General features: G+C 36.4%; 1 protein-coding gene across 2 annotated transcripts; it reads left to right on the forward strand.

Annotated features, from left to right (window-relative positions):
* Positions 1-316: 316 nt before the first annotated feature.
* Positions 317-14,913, forward strand: NASP (nuclear autoantigenic sperm protein). Of its 2 annotated transcripts, none has more exons than XM_014065541.2 (15): positions 317-391; positions 1,660-1,716; positions 2,440-2,550; positions 3,539-3,619; positions 4,278-4,381; positions 5,116-6,003; positions 7,136-7,203; positions 7,730-7,806; positions 7,901-7,974; positions 9,411-9,599; positions 11,687-11,853; positions 12,294-12,347; positions 12,429-12,488; positions 13,394-13,522; positions 14,756-14,913. In XM_014065541.2, exons 2-15 carry the CDS (start codon positions 1,667-1,669, stop codon positions 14,798-14,800), a joined length of 2,097 nt encoding a protein of 698 aa, XP_013921016.2. In that variant the 5' UTR covers positions 317-391; positions 1,660-1,666; the 3' UTR covers positions 14,801-14,913. The 2 variants fall into 2 exon arrangements, with proteins under 2 accessions (XP_013921016.2, XP_087575904.1); XM_087719778.1 differs by lacking the exon at positions 317-391 and adding an exon at positions 865-918.
* The last annotated feature ends 2,835 nt before the right edge of the window (positions 14,914-17,748 follow it).

A 17,748-nucleotide genomic window follows, 5' to 3' on the forward strand; every position in this document is an offset into this window, starting at 1 on the left:
CTGTTATGAGATTATATTTTCCAGCACACTGAGACGGCGAGCTTTATTTACTCCGACTTTTGGACTACCTTTCCTAAAATGCCAATTGCATTGCCGAGGCAACCACAGAGTTCTATTAGAACGGTAGCTATTGAAGTCACTCGTCGAGAGACTGCTATTCCTTTATTTTGAAGACGCCTTCCGACTCATCGAAAGGCCCTGTGCAAGCAGCCGCAATGCATTATGGGAAACGTAGTTCCTTTCCCGTGAGAGCGTGCTTCGCGCCACTGGGGCGTGTCTTCGAGGGCTACTATATAAGCGTCGGAAGGGGCGGTAAGCTGCGTTTGTCTGCTGGTTATTTCTTCGCTTTTGATTTTCTGTGGCGGGTCCTTGGTTACCATCGCCTTTTAAGGTACAAGGGGCTTGAGGCAGGATTTCTTTCTTCCGGAGCTGGATAAGCAGGAAAGGGGGAGTTGAACTCGTGGGTTCGTGTAATGAGGGGGCGATAGCGGCCGCGATACCAAGGAGCTTTTTCGGAGGCTTTGAGCGTTTATTTTCCTGGTAGTAATGTGCGATGTTCGTACACAGCTGTATGGTTTTTAATTTGGTTTTTTTTTTCCTATAATTTTTCTTCCATTTGTTTGAAACCTCACCGATTACCCCCCCCCCTTTTTTTTTTTCTGAGTGGGTTCGTACGTGCCGTCCTCGGCGTGATGGAGGCGACGGTTCTTTAAAAAAAAAACCGAGACACCACGTGACCTGGCTGGAGTTTATGCCGCCATTTTTAATAGCTATCAATCTGGTGCGCGCCAAAGCAGGGGAGGGGGTAGTGGTGGTGGTGGTGGTGGAAGGAAGTGAATCACGTGGCCAGCCGTCTTGGCCCATAGAAAGCGGCCGTTGAGATTTGGCGCCGAAAGCGCTGACAGGAGAGGCGAGAAGGTGGGCCATTGTCTCTTCAGGTGGACGCTTCCGTGGGAAGTGAGACGCTTTCTCTTGCAGAAGAGATGGCTTTTAAACACGTTTGAGAAACCTGAGTTATGGGTATTGGTGCCAGTCTGATACTGGCCTCACACATTTGGGCGTATAAAAGGGTCTGGAGTGTATTTATTGGATGATTGTTGTCAGTTGGTGAAGCTTAATCACCTGTAGGTTTTTTTAAGACAGGAAAAGGAAATATATTTGAGAGACTAAAGCTTCAAAGGCAATTGTGCAAAATATTTTTTTAAGTTTCTCCAATAATTATTCACATGCTTGTGTAGATATTTCAGAGGGCCATATGATATTTTTTCTTTGGTTTCGATTGAAAGCTATGAGAAGTAGCAAGTTGTAGTTGTCCATGCTGGGTTTTTTTGTCACTGGAATATATATCAGGTCACAAATGCTTCCTATTAAAATATATAAAAACTCTTTTTAAAGCTTCTAAATTGAGTTTTCAATTTTAATAAATACTGTTCATTTATTGCTCTCTGGACAATGAAAAAGCTACTGATTTGCCACTGCATGAGAACTTAAGAAAAATAGTCAACCTATCTAAAGTAGCAAGTTTTTTACAGCACACATAATAATTTAAGTGTTAGTCTAAATACTTGAAAATGTAACAAATGCTTAGTGTTTTTGTTCCAAATGCCTTCTGTCTAAACTTTGAAAACTGTTCCTAGTTTACCTAATTTAAAATTTCAGTTTCAGGATGACCGAAGAGGCTTCTGCTCCCTCTACTTCTACTGACAAAACAGAAAGGTAAGAAAATAATTGGATAAAAACCATGTGAGAGCCAGAATAATGAACTAATTGAGCTCTTCATCACTTAAGATGATAAAGGTGACATTGTATTTTGTGCATTTGTGGTGCTATTGATTTTGTAGTTGGTGTTATATGGTAATTTTTTGTGTGAAAACCTTTAACAAGGTATAAAGGTCAGGGATAGGGTTAGTATGAAAATATATAGAGTATTATTGGGCCAAGCATAGTAAGTATAAAAAGTGGTATAAATTAGTAATAGAGAGGAACATGCCTCTGCTCTGCTAGCTGTATTGATTACCAATCCATTTCTGGTTCCAATCCAAGGTGTTAATTTCATGGGACTGGGTTATTTGAAGGACCTTTCCCCTATGTTGGGGGTCCCATCAGCTAGAAAATTTTACTTGGCATGTCCTTGGTGGTAGGCCTCTTGTGCTGTGCCCCTCCCTTTAATGAGCATCCTTCCGTTCAGCTTTCTGGAGGTTTCTCAAGATCTGGTTCTTCAAGGAGGCCTTGGAATCCTAGGGATTGGCAAAATACTTATATGGCTCTTGAATAATATCTCTTTACCTAATCTTTTTATTCTGCTTTGTGCTTTATATAATAAACTTTTTAAGATTAACTATATTCTAGTTTGTATATTTTGTTGTATTGATCATTGTTATGTGAAAAGCTGTGGAAAAAACCATTATGGGAAGACAATGTATATTTTCATACTTGCAGTATTGATGTGGACGGGGAAGCCAAGAGACTACTCGGCTTGGGACAAAAGAATCTGGTAATGGGAGATATTCCATCTGCTGTTAATGCTTTTCAGGAAGCTGCTAGCCTTTTGTAAGTATTTAGAGCGTTTAAAATCTTTTAAACGGGAGTAGCATGTTGAAGATTTGAGATTATATATAATGGTAGGGTAAAAGATGTTTACTCAGCTATAATTTCCTAGATATATTTTTAATTGAAGATTTTAGTCTTTGTTTTCACTCACTTTGATATGTTCTACTTAGTTTTAAGATTCATTAAGAAGCTAACATGGCAAATAAACAGAATGGATTTTGTCTGTTGAGCTACAGATTTATGGTTTTCACATTCCAATTCAGTCCAGGTATAAAAAAAGATTTATATAGTCAAGACTAATGTGTTACACAGTCAAGGAACAAATCCTTGTATCTAGCACAAACCTAATTTACTCAGGTTTCCGCTATCTAGCTTATTTTTTTTACTTACATGGCACTATGATTTAGGATTTAGGATTTTTTTAGGGTTTTATTTATGATTTATAGGCCGCCCTTTTCCCTGAGGGGACTCAGGGCGGCTTACAATACATGGGAATTTAATTTAATATTCAGAACAGCTCCTTCTTAGCTTAAGACCACAATTGATTCCAAAATTTATGTTGCTAAGTAAGATATTTGTTGAGTGAGTTTTGCTTATTTTAAGACTTTTCTTCCCACAGTTACGTGAATCATGGCAGTTGTTAAGTTAGTAATATTATTGTTAAATGAAACTGGCTTCCCCATTGACTTGGCTGGTCAAAAGATGATCACATGACCCTGAGACACTGCAGCTATTATAAATACATGCCAGTTGTCAAACGTCTGGATTTTGATCACATGACCATGGGTATGCTGCATCTATCATAAGTGAAAAACGTGACTCTTTTTAGGTCACTGTTTGAACGGTCACTGAATGAACTGTTATAAATCAGTTTCCTATAGTTTGAGATTATATATTAATTAGTTAATTTGAAATATTGTATTATCCCTTAATACAATTTAAGTTAAAGTAATTCTCAAAAAAATGAGTTTGTCTAATTTTTCTTTAGGGGCAAGAAGTATGGGGAAACAGCAAATGAGTGTGCTGAGGCTTTCTTTTTTTATGGAAAATCACTTCTGGAGTTGGCAAGGTAAGTTGATATGTCATATCACTTGCCAATTGAACCTCAATATATTAATTTAAACTTTAACCAGTCAGTAATTCATACAATTCTACTCATTGCTACTGTTCACATGTGCTCTAGTTCTTCTACGTGCGAGGCTCTTTCTATGCGACTTTATTTTCCAAGAAAGACCCCAGAATCATATTTTCATAAGTGTGTGTATGTGTATATTCATACTAAAGATGAATATCTATGTTCTGAAACTAAATTACACATATCTTCCAAAAAGTCTTAAGACACTAGAATAGATACTTTATTATTGAAGATGTATCGCAACCTAATAGTTTTTCCTAAATCCAGTGTAGAACTTGGTAAATATTTGTGAACAATATACTTTTATTAACAATTGGAAAGAGTATGGTTTAGTTTATTTGTTTGGGTTGATTAATCTTGGCTACCTCCATTCCTAGCTGTTCTTTTTAATGAGCCATATATTTACTTTCCAGAGTAAAAGTATACAATATGAAAAAGTGGGCCAGTTTATGTGTTATGCTATAGCATGGCACTGAACTACCTGTGTAAAATATTAAAGTTTCCATTAAACACTGGTTAATGACACTAGCATATAGTCATAGTCTCACACATAGCCTGTAAATCACATCATCAATTAACATTGTTGTCCTAGAATGGAAAATGGGGTGCTGGGAAATGCTTTGGAAGGAGTGCAAGTGGAAGAGGAAGAAGAAAAAACGGAAGCCTCAACGGTAGAAAGCGCTGATAATATAGATGGTATGTAGAGCTGTCTTAATGCATTAGAGAGATGCCAAGCTGTATGTATTCTGAATGAATATGAGGCATGAATTGAGATTGTTTGCCTTAAATAACACAAATTTAAAGTTACAGTGATTTAGTAAGATCACTTAAGTAAAAATTCCAATACTTAGAAAAAATTGCAAAATCAGTGCTTCTGTTAAATTAAAATACTGCCACTTGCTCTTCATGGGAGAGGGTAGCTACTGTTTTTTTCTTTATGAAAACCATAATTTATATACTTGTTTTAGAAACGATTGGAAGTATACCTTAAAGGAAAATTTTGAGACTAAACCAGATTTGGCTTGCAACCAACTCATGTATGGTGCAGTCTTATTATATAAGCTTTGATATATAAATTCTGTTGTAGCCATAAATGGAAATTCACTTCAGAGAGTGAATAGTTGCCTGTCAAAGTTGTTTAAGCCCCTCAATTTATAGTGGCTTCCTCTGCAATGTTTGGTGTCTCAATTAAAAGAAGCTTGGCATCTCTTGCTTGGCTGTTAACTCTTGCTAGTACACAACTCATTGCTTAAGCTCAACTGCTTGCAAATCATAAATATTACAAGAGGTGCTTGTTCTTAAATTAAAAATAAGTATTTGGTATTTTGGCAGCAAGGTGTTAGTGGGAAATAGGATGGAATGTGAAGATCATTAATGCTTATCACTAAATTCGAAGATTTCTTTGTGCTTCATCTTCCTTCTTCATGTAGAAGAAGCAAGGGAGGATTTAAGAGATCAGGTATATAATGCCATGGGGGAAAACGAATCCGGAAAAACTTCAGAAGAATCTCTGGTAGAAACTAGAGTGCAAGTGAAAAATAAAGATGCAGAAGTGGAGGAAGTTAGAGAAGAAAAGGCAGCTGTGAATATAGCTGACAATCTTGGAGAAAAAGAAAAATCAAGCAAGCAAGTAGAAGATATGCAAGAAAAACAGGTCAGTGAACAAACCATGGAAGATTCATTAGAAGTTAGTGCTGCTGCAGAAGAAAAGCCAGAAGAGACAACTGGAGGAGAAAAACTAGCAGCAGAAGAAACCCATGAAGACATTGTACTTAAGAAAGTATTGGTTGTAGATAAGGCTCCAAGGGAAGAAAAACTAATAGAAGAAGCTGCAGAAGCAGCTAGTGGAGACCCTGTACAGAAGGAAGTGACTGCAGAAGAAAAGATAGCTTTAGAAAAGATGGATCAGAAGGCAGAAAAGCTTGTAGTTTTGACTGCTGAAAAGCACACAAATGCAAATCTAGAAAATTCAATAGTAGAGACATCAGCAAAAACTTCACAAGAGACATTAGAAGAAAAAGAATTGGTGTCTGCTGTTGATAAAGTAGAATGGAAGGCAGAAAAGGCAGAACAGACAACTGTGGCTATTATTCAAGAAATGGACTTGGTTGCTGGACAAGAAAACGTGGATTTGAAAGAGAAAGAAAAATTGAATGAACCTGTGGCTTCAGGGGAAGTGTTACCTACATCTACAAATGAAATTACTTCTCCAGGGGTTGTTGAACAGTCATGTGAAATAGAAATTGAAGAAAAAGCTGAAGCTGCTGCTAAGGTAGAAAAGGAAGAAGAAAAGGATCACGAGATGGGAGAGGGAGAAGGTAACAGGGATAGAAAATACTTGTGGGTGCTTTTTTGTTAGAATGCTAACCCAAGTTAAACTAATCCATTCAGAATTCTCTTTGCCTCAAGTGAGAGGAAAGGGTATAGCTAGGGAGAAATATAAAAGAGCACAAAATAGTATAATTACTCCCCTCCCTCTTTTTTTTTCCAAACTGATTAACTGATGGACATAGCAAAACTATTGGCTGATTTGGGGCTATTGTTAGTCTAAGCAGTAAATCTGAAAAGCAGTGCCACTAGAGAATGCTGAATGGATGTTCACTGCATGCTCTGACATTGCAAGACTAACTCAAAGCATAGCTTTCCTCCTGTCATATATCAAAGCAGTAGGATTGACCAGAGTATCATTACCTTAAGACGTCGAGGTTATAGATTTATGCTAAAAAAAATAACAACCTGCTACCATATCTAGAAATATAATAGTGCAACTAGCAAATTCATAATTCTCATGCTTTGTTTTCTGTCATAACATGATTTTTGGAAATTTATCTGTTCAGTTTTTAAGCAGTTAAATGTCTTAATAATTGCAGCTATTTGCAAAATATAATTGTATAAAAAAGGGACATGTCAGTAAACATGTTTCAGAAGTTTCTTGCAGAAACTTCAGATTTCACCTACTAAATGTTTTTTATAAAGTAGATTGTATTATACATTAAAATGAAAGAAACAGTAAGATGCAGAAACATACTATTTACTTGCTCTGTAAACAGCATATTTTCTCAAAAATTGCTGAGTAACTGAACTATCCCACCTTAATCCTTTTGAAATGGGATCCATTGTAAATAATTCTCACTAGAGAAACTGACCAATGCACTGAACTAGTCTAAAAGTTAATTTTGTTTTGAGTTTATGCATTGGAAAATCTTATATAGATAGAAATGAGTTAACTTCAGTTAAAAGAATGGAAGTATTCTTCAAATTAAATCTTTAATCTGCAGATATTTTTAAAAATAAGCATGAATGTTTCATGAATGTCTTTACAATTATAAAACTGAATAGCATGCAGATGAGTTTAGGAAGACTGTTAAATAATGATGCTGCAAGAATAAAATAAAGAGCCAAGTAAATAGCATGCCAGTAGTGTATATAAACAGGAAACTCCTCTTACAGAGACAGAAGGGTCAGAGGAAGATAAAACTGAAGAGGAGAAAGAAAATTATTCTACAGCTGAAGAAAAGGTGAAGTATAAATCAGTATTCAGATCTGTTAAAAGCTATTAGTATTATGCAGGAGAAAATGTATGTCCTATTAGTTATAGGTATAGTACAGTTTGCAGTATCCTGAGAACGTACAGTTTGCAGTATCCTGAGAACATGTGATCACCTTTTGCAACCTGAGAAGCAAAGTCAGTGGGAAAGCCAAATTCACTTAACAACCATGTTATTTTAACAATTGCAGTAATTAACTTAACAAAGGTGGCAAAAAATCGTAAAAGGAGCAAAACCCACTTATCAAATTTCTCAGCAACATAAACCTGCTCAATTGTGGTCATATATAGAGGACTGTCTTTAGATAAAAAGATAGGTGCTTCTCTGAGGTAAATCTCCTTAAGTATTTTCTGGTTCTGTAAAAAAAGATAATTGTTCTAAAACTGTGAAATTGTCTCTTAATGAGTGTGTATTGCCAGAGTCAATATTTTTGATTGCAATTAAGGCACAGGAAATTGGTACTGTCTAATATGACTAATGCATCATATTGCTTCAGGAGAGTGAAGAAGATGAAGTTGGAAACTTAGAGCTGGCTTGGGATATGCTGGAATTGGCAAAAGTAATATATAAAAGGTATGTCTTAGGAGTTCTAATAAAATAATACCCTTAACCATTCTACTGATGAATGTTTTTACAGTGTATTTTCTGATTTGCTTTTTTGATCTAGGCAGGACACTAAAGAAGCACAGCTCCATGCTGCTCAGGCTCATCTAAAACTAGGAGAAGTTAGCATTGAATCTGGTAATTGACTTAAAGTTGTCCAGACATGCTATTTTTAATGGGTTTTGCATGTTGTGACTGTACATGAGAGCATGTCTGTTATGCATTGTCTTGTCAACTTTTTAGTCATATTTTACATTAAAATTATACAAAATTTAAATAGCATAAATGAAGTATGTCATATACTGTGTTTTGACAAGTTTGTTTTATGTATATTCTGAATTGACAGTTGTATTGTTTCATTTTTTTATTGCAATTAATATAGAGCTCTTTGATTCCCAAATTACATTTTAATAGCTGGCATTTTTTTCATTGTTCTAGCACTTAATTCCTAATTAAACTGATACAGGTAGTCTTCAACTTACAACCATTATGGAGTCTCCCCACTGCATACACAAGTTGTGACAGTCATAAAATGAGCTGTCACATGACCAATCTGATTTTATGACCTTTTTTTGCCATAGTTGTTAGGTGACTCGTATAGTTACGTGCATCCAGTTTCCTCCTTTGACTTGCTTGTTGGAAGCCAGGTGGGAAGATAGCAAATGGCGATGGGACACTGCAATTTTCATAAATACATGACGGTTTCCAATTGCCCAAATTTTGATCCTGTGATCATGGGGACACAGCAGTGATTGTAAGTATGAGGATCAATTGTAAGATGTATTTTTTCAGCGCTGTTGTAACTTTGAATCATCACTAAATAAATGGTTTTAAGTTGAGGACTACCTGTATGATGGCTGAAGAAGGGACAAAAGGATAACATGGAGAATGCATATTGCTTTGTCATTATTTTCCTGGTTTGCAAAACTATAATTGTATTCTTGAACTGAGTCAACTTGTCTTCAATATATGTTATAGCATATTTTTTGGAGTATAAGATACACCTTTTTCCCTCAAAAAAGAGGGTGAAAATCTGGGTGCGTTTATACATTGAATCCAGCATTTTTTGCCTCCAGAAACCTGCCCCCTTCACCAAAATGGCTGTGCGTAGCTTTTAGGAGGCTTTCAGAGTGTTCCTGGGGGTTGTGGAGGGCAGAAATGAGTGAAAAAGGGACTGATTTTTGCTCAATTTTGCCCCCCCCAGGAGCACTCTATGTGTCATATGTCATGTCATATTTTTGGAAAAAAAAGTGGCAGTTGTTTTCCTTGTTTCCTCCCTCCCCCAGGAGCACTCTACAAACCTAAAGGCTATTCATGCCTCTTTTTAAAACAAAAATGGGCCCGTTTTCACAAAGAACCAGCCGTTTTTTGGGAGGTCTGCAGAGTGCAAAAACTTTTTTTAAAAATTTGCCTCTTCAAAATCTTGGTGCGTCTTATACTCCGGTGTGTCTTTTACTCTGAAAAATACGGTAATTATTTTCCTAAGCAAATGTGAATATTTTTCTATATTGCATTTGGAATTGAGTTTGTATGCTTTTGGGAGAATGTTTATCATTTTCTGGTGTTTTCTGCAGAAAACTACATGCAAGCTATAGAGGAGTTTCATTCCTGCTTGGCTCTTCAGCAGAAGTATTTAGAAGCCTATGACCGTTTACTTGCAGAGACTCACTACCACCTTGGGTTGGCGTATCACTACAACAATCAGTATGAGGAAGCAGTGCTGCAGTTCAGTAAATCAATGGAAGTAATTGACAAAAGACTGGGTAAATCAAAGCAGAAGTTCTACATACTTCTAATTATGTTCCTCCATTACTGTTCCCCGCTTGTTACAAGTTTCAAATTAACATTGGTTGCAATTTGCCATTAGCTTTCTTGAACAACTTCCATAATTTCTTGTTTTGGGGGCGGGAGGAAGATTTAGAGATGTGGGTTCAGCTACAAGAAGATTCTGGAAGGAAGGAATTGTCTAGATCAGTTTCAATCCACCTATGTGGAAGACACAAGCATCTTGTTCTGGTGTATGATATGAGTAGGAACTTGAAGGGTAGGAAATTGTGAAGCACTGTGAAAGTATTGTGCTCCTTTTTGAGTGGCTCATATCTGTCTGGGGAGGGGAACAGTTATTTCAGTTTGGGTGACACTGGACTTGCTGTCATCCTCTACTATTCAATGGCTGGTGAAATTTTGGAAGAAAGCCATTAATCTGGGATGAAGTATCAGTATGATGTTACATAGTTGCATATAGCCACTGTGGAGTTGTTGACTTGTTGAAGAGTTATCTGTAAGGAACTGGATAGACCACAACAAGTTTAAATATCAGTAAGAGTTTGGTCTGGGGTAGGGCCACTCTTTCCCTGAGGGAACAAAGTCCATGTCTTACGAGACTTCCTAGTCTCTAAGTGAAAAGCAGGTGGAACCTGTGGCCAGGAGACAAGTTTTGCCCAGCTTCAGTTGGTGGGCTAGCTGCAAGCCAATAACAACTTATGCTGCTATTGCTATGTATTTAGTTTATATATGGGGTTTTGTCCAAAGCCCCAAAGACTCAAACTACATTCAGTCCAAAATGCAGTGTACAACTTGCATCTTTAACAATATCTGTTTTGGGTTTTGGTTGCTGTGATGATTATTTCTTACATTAAGACTTAATCCATTGTGTGTGCTCATCCTGAAAAGGGTTGCTGAGCATCCCCACCCTTTATGAATTGAGGCTAGTAAAGTATCTCCTTGGTGTAACTTTAATCCTATTTATACATAAATAGGAACACTTTGCCACCTAAGATTCAAGATCTTGCTCTTCCTCCCCCTGCTTTCATAATGCCTTTATTTTATTGCCTTTGTTTTATTACCATTCTGGTACAGATAGTGAGTCTGGGCTTGAATTTTGTTTGTAGCAGTTCAATAGTGCAGTGGCACCCAACCTTTTTGCACCAGGAACCAGTTTCAAGGAAAACATTTTTTTAACTTGGTGTGTGTGTGTGTGTGTGCAACTAGATCCTATGCATGTGCAATTTACAATAGGGTTCACTTGTCCACCGCTCACCTCCAGCTGTGCGACCCTGTTCCTAACAGGCCATGAACTGGTATCAATCAAGGGATTGCAGACTCCTGCCTTAGTGGGTTGTTCCATTAGATTAGGTTTTACCTTCTTATGAATTGCCCAGACAAATTACATGTAGTCCTTGATTTAAAACAGCAATTGAGGCTGGCAATTACTGTCAAAAAGCGTGATGGTTGGAACATATCCTTCACCATAGGCCAGCTTTTGCCAGAAACTGGAAGTAAGCATAAGCTTCTTGGAAAGCAATAATAAATTGTGGTTACTTGGTGACGGAGTGCTGCAAACAGCTATAAATGCAGGCTTGTTGCTGACCAAAATGTGGTCATGTGACCATAGAGATAGGGTCTTTGAAACTGAGTTGTAAGTCCTGGTGGGTGGAGGGGGTCTGTCATAACTAAGTGACCAATTATATAGAGGACTACCTACAATAAATATAAGGTATTAATCTCAGCTTAACAAAAGTGATCTATGAAAGGTGAAGCAAGCTCTTTCTGGTTTTGTTGTGATAATTGAAATAGTTGAGGTTTGCTTCTTTTTACAAATGATTTAAAAAATCTGCTAAAAGACCTAAATTTTATTTCTGCCTTTGGTTTAAAATTTGAGTTTTCATTTAAAAAATATTTTAAAAGAGTCAGTGGGTTGTTCACAGAAAATTGAATAGTTACTGCTCTCTTTGTTTGTGGGGAGAGAGTTGTGTTTTTTTATTCTGTACCAAGTGATGATATGGCCAAATTAAATGTTAAATGTTTCTACAAAAAATACTAATGGCTTCTATGTTGACATCTTTTTCAGTTATGCTGACTGAGCGACTAAAAGCAAAGGGAGAGGGGCCAGCTGAGGATGAAAAAGAAATAGAGGAACTCAAGGGCCTGCTTCCTGAAATCAAAGAAAAAATAGAGGATTCAAAAGAGTCTCAAAACAGTGCAAGAGTGACTGAACTGGCTCTGAAAGCAACTCTAGTGAGTTCCACCATTGATTCTGTTGAAATAAACAGATTTCAAAATGTTTGTATCAGGGCAAATAAATCTGTGCCTGCAGCATGTACTTTACAATGAAAAGTGGTTAGTAAGCCTGAAACCTAAAATTTAGCAGAGCATCTTTAATATTATAGTGACATACCATTGATTTTGACATTTGAATGCAATAGGAGATAACTGTTTCTCTAGATCTTTTTTATAATTGTCACTGAATACAAGTTTAGTTTGCTAAATCTGAGAATTTAAAGATTAAGCTTTTAAATGACCTTGGCAATATTTATTGTTAAAACTATTCAGAGGTGTTCAATAAGTCAAGAAGTTGATTTCAGAAAATGCCTTTTTGCCCTGATCTGTTTATTTTCTGGAGTTTCAATAGCTAGAGCCTTTCTAATAGTATCTTAAAAGGGTTTATTTCTTTCCAGGTTGGCGGATCTTCCAGCTTTTCACAAGGGTCTGAAAGTAGTGCTACTTCAACAGTAAGTGACACTAGCAATAACAAGTAGCTTTATGCCATTATAATTAATATTTCATAGAAACCTCTACTGTTTCTGTAATAGATTCCAGTTGGACACAAGACTGATGGAGCTACAGACATCTCCCATCTTGTTAGGAAAAAGGTGTGTATTCTATTAAATAAACACAATTCTTACTGGCTTGTAGTTAATCCTGCAGTGAAAAAGTTAAATCACATTATTTCTACAATTTTTATATATCCTATATAAAATCTTTTCCACTGGCAGCCAGTAAGTCTGGGAACCATGTAGCTTTCTTGATAGCTTTGATGGTATTGTGGTGCACAGCACCCACCTTATTAATCCTGGTTTAATTTCAAAGTTTGATTGTGGGTTCTGCAGGCGCTTCAACTTCGCTGTGTTAAGGTCCTGTAGAAGCATTCATGGTAGTCCTTCAGAATACAAATATTGACATATCTGTAGAAACTGAACTTCACAGCCAAACATCCAGGCTGAATTGGATTCCCTTATTTTAAATGGAAATGGAGAACTATTCACTAGCATTATTCAATCTGAAATAATCTGTTTAGCTATCTTTGTATTGTTGAGCCTTTAAACTTGGTTGTTTGCTTGAAGATGTTTTATTTTATTTCTTGTACATTAACAAGGACACTACAGTTAAACCTGAGCTATATATATTTTCTTCTATTGCATGTTAGGATTACTCCACAAGTTGCTTGGCAATGTATCAATATTGTCTTTAAAATTAATTATTTGATTATTCTCATTAAATAGTTATCTCCTTTTTTTGAACTGCTGGTCTAATGTTAGAATTCTAGTCCTAATTTAATCTTTAGAGTAATACACAGACTAAGTAACTTGAAGATAATTAATCTTTTTTATTTTTAAACAATTGAAGACCAAATAGATATTGCATGTTGTTTATAATCTTGCTTAATTTAAAGCAGTTAGCAGTTGCTATTTAATAGCATATACATTATGATACTAAATATTCTTAAGATTCACATTTAGAGTTCTACTTGATGAATACTAAACAATTTTGTCTTCAGAGGAAACCAGAGGAAGAAACTCAACAGGGAGACAATGAAGCTAAGAAATCTAAATCAGAACCAGCTGTGAATGGTGGTGGTGATACAGCTCCCAATGGAAATGAAGCTGCAGAGAAAATGGAAAAGGAGGTGGGCTGTTCAGTCAGGAGTCATATAAATTGAAATAATGAAAAACAATTTTCCCAGGCATTTTTTCCTTGCCTATGTTTCATTGCCAGCTGGTTTTCTCCCAAACATATAAATATATCCATGCTAAAACACATATTGATGTATCAAATCTAAACAAAATCTATGGGGCAGACGCACAACTTGATCTCTGCCCTGAGACACTGGCCCGGCCTGGCGACAGACGATTCTCCGTCATAATGGGCAACAGGAGGAGGGGGCGCTTTCTCCCCCATTGTGAAGTGCACTAAATTTAAGTGCTGTGGAAGGCGCTATGAGAGCAGGGAGCAGGCCATGGAGGTGACAAGAGCAGCAATGTCAGCTGCAGCCAACCATCCACTGATACCACTGCTCTCAACACCTCCGTGGCCTGCTCGCTGCTCTCGCAGTGCCTTGCATAGCACACTTAAATTTTGCGTGCTTCACAATGGGGGAGATGGCGTCCCCTCCTCCTGTTGCCCATTACGATGTGGAGAATTTGCCGCAGCCAGGCCGGGCCACTGTCTCAGGGTGGAGATCAAGTCACGCGTCTCCCTGAACGGCCAAGGTGCACGCAGCACCAAGAAGCGCCCTTGAGATGAGAGGCAAGTACAGGGGTGCTTCCCTCCCGCTCTGAAATCCATCCCTACTGTCGCCTTTACCTTCTCAGGCCACAGGAGGAGTGACTGGGAGGAGAGGGCGAGGGGTGGGCGGAGCCAGCCAGCAGGGAGCCACAACAGGGGGGACAAAAGAGCTGCATGTTGCCAACACCCTGTTTAGGCTAACTACTGTGTTCTGCCTATAAGGAATCTCAGTCTGGCAGCCTATCCTTGGAAACAATTACATAAAACTTCAAGAAATTTAGGGGTCCTAGCCCTTTTGCAGTTCTGCAATGAATCCAAGCTAACTGCACTTGATTCCTTCTCCATGCCAGGCTTCGTGCTTCCCAATAAAAGTATAGCAATTAATATTTCTGGATAATTGCATGCAGTTTATACAGGGGTTAGATAGTGAGCTTATATAAGTGCTATTATGCAAACATCTATATTTTTTGTACAGCAAGATACTAAAACAGGCTTATTAATCACTGTTAGATATTAATAGCTTCTATCAAATTGTCCATGTTAGTCTTACAAACTGTACCAAATACTTTAACGATGCATGAATTAATTAGCGTTGTAAAAGAAATATATTTATTAAACTTTTTTTTCTTTTTAGACAGGGGGAAGACCACAAGTTGAAACTGTTCAAAATATTGTATGATAGTTCTTTTAATATTGAACATGTCTCCCAAGGATTGTGGGTTTTGTATATAATGTATTTTTTCACTCTTTGGCAACTTTTTGTATTCAATAAAGATTGTACTCAAACATTAACATTGTCATTTTAAGATATATAAAATTAAATTTTAAAGTTTATTAAGTTAGTGTTCTGCCTTCAAAATTTGGTGATCTGTTTTATATGCAATCAGCGTGGTAGTTATTGTTTTGGTACAGTACATTTTTCAAAATTAAAATGGAATAAATCTTCCAAAAAGTCTCAAACCAGAATAAATAGATGGGAAATGAAAAGTATATGGAAAAGGTGTAAGGTAAGTATGTTTTTAAAATTGTCTAGTCTAGAATGTGAAGCTTCTGTTTATTTTAAAATTGTAGTTTTGAAATTTCATAGATACAAAGTATCAAGATTAGGACAAAAACTCAGTTTAAGAAATCATAAAGGAAAATCCAGGTGGGGTCAGAAAATTTACCCATAGTCCCTTTTGAAAGATTACTATTATGCACTCAATAAAAGTGATTCATAAAATGTCAAAGCAGAAAAGCCATTCAATAATATGAACATATTGAATCCTGTTCCAAACAGAAACATAGCTTCTTGGATTGTAGATAGAGCAAAATCAATGGCTTTAAAACTCCTTTAGGTATTAAATGTGAGACAATACAATCTTACTAGTAATGGTATAAAAACTGAAATGTAATTTTAACAAAGTGCCTAGCTAGCAAGAATTAAGAGAAAGATAAACTTCCTTCAAGAAACCTCTTCTATATTGTATCATGACCAGATGACAAGCTTTTGAAGAGAAATACCTGCAGATAGTTTGTTTTACACTGGACCCATCATTGCCCTTCCCCATAGATTTGTAAACCTCTAAATGAGTGCACACAATATGCTTTTCTGTGTCTAATTTGCATGCAGATGCAATTTGTTCATTCTTGCCTGGAGTTAAAAAATACATGAAATATTTTTCATCACTAGCCGTATTGGTAAACATTTTTAACTAATACATGATACATTTTTAGCTTCTTGCTTCTACCAAAGTAAAGTAAGACTGAGGTAGAGTTGAGATACATAAGAAAGTAGCATTTGATGAGAATATAAGAATTTAGAAGATTTACTAAGATAATGAGGGCATTTTATTAATACTGTCAAATAGATATATTGAGGCATGTTATCTATTTGAACCTTCTACCTTGAACTGACATGAAACTCAATTTCAGACTATAAAATTGTAAAGTATACTGATGTAATGGATTTCTGATTGAGAGTTTCCTGGCTTTACATTTACTTTATCAAGCAAAGAAAAGTTCAGCTAGAATATAATGGTGTAATGCAGGGATTAAGCATATTTATGCTCTTACATGTTTGGGTTAGACTTCAGTGGTCCAGCGGTTATAAATCATTGCAAAATATTTTGGTAATTACACTATATGTACATAAAGGACATGCACCTATTAGATCTAGTACATCAGTTGTTTTGGAACTGAGCTACTTCAGAAAAGTACACCTATAGTGCAGATGTTTTACACTTAAGAACATTTTTTCTGGCTAGGACTGCTATGGAAAGTAAACTTTTCATTGTAATTTGAGAAATTTTTCTCTTCATAGAATGTAGCTAAACTTTATTCTATGAGAAACATTCTTGAATGTTATTTTGCACTTTTCTCTGATAAACACAGATGAAAAATCAGTCTTGAATGTATATTCCTGTGGAATTTAAAACAGCTGTGATGGTTCTCTGTTCAACAATAAAAATACTCCTACACTAATACTAAACTCATTAAATGTTCTTTTCAAAAAAGGGGTAAAATAGAGGTTTGAGAAAGAGCTACAATCAGCACCTGATCTTGCTTTTGCTGATGGATGTTAGTTTTTCTACTTTACTTGAAGAATATGTCGTTTATTTGATTTCAATGATGTCTCTCTGTAGAATCAGTCATCTTTTAGGTTATAGGAAGAAGGTATTTTCTTATAAATGTTGCTTTTCCTTGGCCGAACTGTTCTGCGTCCAGGTTCATTTCATAGACCAACGCCAGATTTTTCTGTTCATTTTAGTCACCTAAAGTACTATGGTGTGTGTTTGTGTGTGTGTTTTTTGAATAGATAAGATGTGGAAAATTATCATAAATTCATTGAGCTTTGTTTCTTTTATGATAATTGATTGGCTTACCCTGGACCACAATTGAGGTAATGTTCTTTTATTGTGAAGTGTTCTAGTCCAGTTCACTAAGTCCCAGAATGTCAAAGTTCATTCTTCACATTTCTGCTCTGACAACATCATGTTTGTCTTGGTTCATGATCTTGACATTACATCATACATCAGTGATCTGCAATGGTATACATATCCTTGCAGTGCTGGATTCCTTTTTGCCTTCAGTCACCTCAGTGGCTGGAGATCCTTTTGGCTTTAGTTTAATGACATCATAAGTACCAATAGTATTTGTATTATCCCTCTGCTCCTCTAGTACTTTGTTGGATAATTTCTAACATCTTCCAATATGCTGATGGTGCACTGCTTATGAATGTCCATTAGTTTTCTTGAAAATACTGGAATGGATGATTGCTTCCTTTTCAGTGGATTGTATTTAATCTGATTTTTCATCTATGACCTGTGCCCATTGTAGGTGATTCTCTTGGAAATGTATGTTTCAGTTGGTACAACCTATAGCCATAATGAGATGGACAAGTTCCTTCCTCACTAAAAACTAGTACAGGAAAGGAAGATATTTTTTGAAAATAATTTTTTAGGTATGTATTTTTTAAATATTTCACTAGAGTAGCTATGCAAGGCAAAGCATATATCAGAGCACTGTTATCAGAGCATCTGATAATCTGCACTGGCAAAAAAAAAATCCCCTGTGGCTGTTGGGCTTTTTTTTCCAGAACTACCTTCAGGGAATTACCATATTTTTCGGAGTATAAGATGCATCTTT

This window comes from Thamnophis sirtalis, unplaced genomic scaffold, assembly GCF_051295495.1.
Source record: "Thamnophis sirtalis isolate CommonGarterSnake01/CBP01778 unplaced genomic scaffold, rThaSir2_p1.2 scaffold_7, whole genome shotgun sequence".
NCBI classification, from domain to species: domain Eukaryota; kingdom Metazoa; phylum Chordata; class Lepidosauria; order Squamata; family Natricidae; genus Thamnophis; species Thamnophis sirtalis.

What these genes read in the sequence shown, in the direction of transcription:
- NASP (XM_014065541.2), top strand. Translation starts at nt 1,667, where the DNA reads ATGACCGAAGAGGCTTCTGCTCCCTCTACTTCTACTGACAAAACAGAA. An exon ending in TGGCTCTGAAAGCAACTCTA is followed by an intron (nt 11,854 to 12,293) that starts GTGAGTTCCACC and finishes ATTTCTTTCCAG; the next exon opens with GTTGGCGGATCTTCCAGCTT. An exon ending in CCCATCTTGTTAGGAAAAAG is followed by an intron (nt 12,489 to 13,393) that starts GTGTGTATTCTA and finishes TTTTGTCTTCAG; the next exon opens with AGGAAACCAGAGGAAGAAAC.